Genomic DNA, 4,161 nt, shown 5'->3' on the forward strand with positions numbered 1-4,161 from the left:
ACGGACAGCTGACCACAAAGCCACATAAACCGTCAAGGAAGTGGTTTTGGGTTTGTCAGTTATTGTTGCGCATCTTTTGATTTGACACAAAGGCAGCTTAAATTAATGTAGTTCGATTGATACGGTAAATGAAATGAAGAGAAGAACAGTGGTGGAGCTGCTTAAAAATGATTCAACTGGCACGAGAATGCAAAACGACAGGCACACGCATATAAAATAAAAACCTGTTAGCTACTTAAAAATCATACTGCGCAAATGACTAAACGTTTTAGAACAATTGGGTAAAACCATTCGTGCAAATAGGATACTCACATACTTAACGAAAAAGATTGAAAAAAGGGTTTTATTGTGGTATTGATAGTGATTAAAAGATTACCACTTTTCCTTTTTGAGGGAAACAAGATAAAATATATAAATAAATATATTATGTTGGTGCGATCACCGTAGCACTAGTTCTTTTGTTTCCACAAGATTTTAAACAAACTTCAACTGGAAATATGCGTTTGCAGCCGTCGGAAAAAGTAAATATAATAGCGGTGTTGCTTGCAACCAAGTCGAAGCCTCCTGGCACTTCCCAATTGATGCAGTCGATATTATACACATCCAGAAAGAGCATTATGCCAAAAGTTGTGGACGTTGTTACACATACCGCCGTTGAGTAAAACAAACGCTTCAGTAAACGAGGAATTTCTGGATCAGGATGACATCCTTCTCTGTTGCTTTTGTGTTGGGGATGGGCCATGAGGGCTAGCAAGCCAAACTTAAATACTACCCCAGTGAACAGAAACGTTATAATGGCTGCCTTTATAAAAGAGTTCGTGGAATGCTGACTGTACTTTATCAGACAAGCGCGGTCGCTTACTATGAGGCATACTGTGCCAAAAAACACTGTCAGTAGCGCTGCAAACGTTGCGTAGATCCCCACTATAACGCAGTAGCTGACGTAATTGTTCATGAGGCATGTCACACTGCCCATAAGATGTCCTTTATGCAGAAAACGCTGCCTAGTCCACAGTAGGGTATAGTTCAACAGGGTGCTCGCTGAATAGAGGAACATTGATATGATCTTGTGTGATAAGCAGATCTCGTAACTCCCCCTATATATTGATATCACGGAGCTTACGGTAAACACATAAGTAAGGGCTACTGAAAGTACATAGGACCTGTTGACCGCCGCTGTTTGCTTCCGTTTCCTGTGACTCCATTCGTAAAGCGTTACCACCACGGTAAGGTAAGAACTTAAAACTGCCACAGCTAATAACCATGGTCTTGTTTTCTCGACACAGCGGAGGCCGGAAGTGGCACAACCTGGATTAGCCGAAGTGCAGTTCAGTTGAATGATACCCGCCGATTGAAAAGCGTGGCATGTTAAGTTCATCTCAAGTTGTGTACTGCTCTAGATGAAATTTTTCCTAAAAACAAGAGCATCTAATTTCAAATTATGCAGTTGAATCATTTAACAATAATTAACAACGTCAGGGATTGGGAAATACCAAACGCATTTACACTTATGCTTCACTGTTATACTTTTGTTTGTAAAATGATAATTGCAGCAATTGTGCAATAGCAAAGAGAAACATTACGCAGAAAATTACAGATTTGAATTGGATTTTAAGTATGTTGTCTTTGACAATTTTTTTTGCACAACAAATGCCTGGAAGAAAAACCCATTTTTATAAATATTTAATGACAAAACGGTGCCAATTGTCAGTACCTTTGCTGTCAAGTCAGCCGACTAGCACCATATCAAGATCTTGAAATTGATACATCAGAAACATTGCAGATAATGCTGGAAATTTATGATCTAAAAAAAGGTTTTACAGTCACTGTCATGTGTCGTTGTGCACGTAATAAAATTTACGTTCAAACGGACATTGAACAATTTTGCGATGGTGCCCACATTATGTTGTTATTTTTTGTTTTTAAAGTATATTCTTACTTAATTGATGAACACCTCACTTAGCTCAATCCTTCTTGCTGTCAAATATTCAAATTTTAATAAGGTTTCCTATGTTAACCTGCTTACAATCTTCAATAACGTGTACACATAACATGACCTATACCTGACACATGAACTATATTTTAAAAAGTAATGGTTAATTACTAACACAATATCAATTTTCAAACATTACGTCAAATTACGTCAAATCAAACTTTGATATCCTTTTCCGCTTTCAAAACTAAAAAACACACAACGAGCTGCTATCCTGTCGATCAACTTTTACAAAACGTGACCGCATGTGGCAAAATTAGCTGTGCACGACTAAATGTTGCTGGCAATTAACAACACAAGACTCTAGGTCATAGGTGGGCAACCTTTTTGCATGCGCGGGCCAAAAAGTAGTGATATATTGCGGCGGCGTGCCGCAACGATGATCATGCAACAACATAGTAGTGCTACGCAAAGTCAAACACACAATGATTTTGTCTTTGTACGTAACAATTCCTATTTTTAGTAATAAACTAATAACTATGAACGTGTAATGTAACAACACTTTGGCATAAAAATGGGCTTTGACACATACATTCCGTCCTGCCGATCAAAATAAAATACGTGTCGCGGGCCGCTCCAAAGTTGCTCGCGGGCCGGATGCGGCCCGCGGGCCGTAGGTTGCCCACCCCTGCTCTAGGTAATGTATTAAGATCAGGTTACAGCTAAACGTATTTTGTCCGTATTCACTGCAGGGTGGTAATGCCCAAATTGTAAGAGTAACAGTCCTGCCCCGTCTTGTGTATTTGCTTTACTTCCTGCCCTGGAACCGTGCTTAACATCACTTTGTGCTCGTTAATAAGCGTTACTGGAAATAAAAACGTCATCAAGAAATTAGCATCTTGTTGACGTCATAAAATCGGGAATCAGGCAAATTATTTTAAGTTGCAGCTCATTTTACATATCCGGTGACACGCCTTATTTTATGTACATATTTTCATCAAAAACATATTTGAAGCAAGCCATTTTTTATTCTTCGAAAACTACCCGATCAATCGAGCTGAAATTGGGCAGTTTTAGTAAAAAACACAGTCATGTCGCTATTTCTCTCTTTGTTAATTTGAAAGCTTAGCAACGGTGCGTAGCAATATGACATTCTTTTACGCTACTATGTGTTTGACTGACTCATACAGGAAGGACTGTGTAATTATTCCATCAACTTATGCGTTTATGTAGATGATGATATGATATTACTCGATGCTATACGAATTGTGTGACGACGAACCCTTTGTCTGCCTTGTGAGTCACACATTGTATAAGTTTTTCTTATTGGGTTACAGGACTGTCAACTTTTGCAGAAAACTATGAAGCAGTAGGACATGCCTACTAGGCGTGTCAATTTGCTATTTACCTTACGGCCATAAAGGCTCAATGCATTGACGTACTGAATCACATTTTAAACACACAGATTCCAGGCACATTCTATTCATTATGCAATATCCCTCACTGTTCTACAATTTAGAAGACTTTCTCAACCGCTGACACCCCGGTCATGCCAAACTGACAATGCCACTTATGTACCAATTGCGCTTATCGCTGGGTGTCATGTCATGGCATGAATATTCAACGACTACTATATTATGTACAAACCTCTTTCGGCAAATCGGGTTACACGTCTGGTTTGAGTTACGACCATTTACTATGCCCTCTGCTCTGTGAATGTCAGAACCTTGAGCTGTATTGTCGCACATAAACTTGCATTTGTTGCGACTGCATGCAAATGAAATGTACGTGTACGGTATGAATGACAACTACAAATGATACACCTGTGTAATTATTGTAAGCAAAACAGGCTGCTATATAAACTCAATAGTCTAATGCAGTAGTTCTCAAACTGTGCGTCGCGACGCCCTGGTGCGTCGTTACAATTTTCAAAGGGCGTCGCAGAATAGTTCCGTTTCGTGGCTTTTGGTGGTTGTATAGATAAACACAACTTTAATAGTAAGTTTCCTCATTAACTTTTATTTGCTGGTGCGTCGCAAGTCCTAAAAAACTTGTCCAGGGGCGTCGCAACAAAGAAAAGTTTGAGAACCACTGGCCTAATGACAAATTATGTAGGATTCCGGTAATAAATCTTCCAAATTTTTGGATTTGCGTTTTGGTAAATGATTTGTCACTCAAATTACCAACGACGTTATTGTGCTCAGATTTTCACAACTTTTAAACAAAAC

General features: G+C 39.0%; 1 protein-coding gene across 1 annotated transcript; it reads right to left on the reverse strand.

Moving 5' to 3' along the window:
* Positions 1 to 212: 212 nt before the first annotated feature.
* On the reverse strand, positions 213 to 1,378 carry LOC145216523 (uncharacterized). The gene has a single exon (XM_080084508.1). The coding sequence runs from the start codon at positions 1,376 to 1,378 to the stop codon at positions 425 to 427; it is 954 nt and encodes a 317-aa protein (XP_079940634.1). The 3' UTR covers positions 213 to 424.
* Positions 1,379 to 4,161: the final 2,783 nt, after the last annotated feature.

The sequence above is a fragment of the Phallusia mammillata genome, chromosome 1, assembly GCF_965637545.1.
Source record: "Phallusia mammillata chromosome 1, kaPhaMamm4.hap1.1, whole genome shotgun sequence".
Lineage (NCBI taxonomy): Eukaryota > Metazoa > Chordata > Ascidiacea > Phlebobranchia > Ascidiidae > Phallusia > Phallusia mammillata.

What these genes read in the sequence shown, in the direction of transcription:
- LOC145216523 (XM_080084508.1), bottom strand. Translation starts at nt 1,378, where the DNA reads ATGAACTTAACATGCCACGCTTTTCAATCGGCGGGTATCATTCAACTG.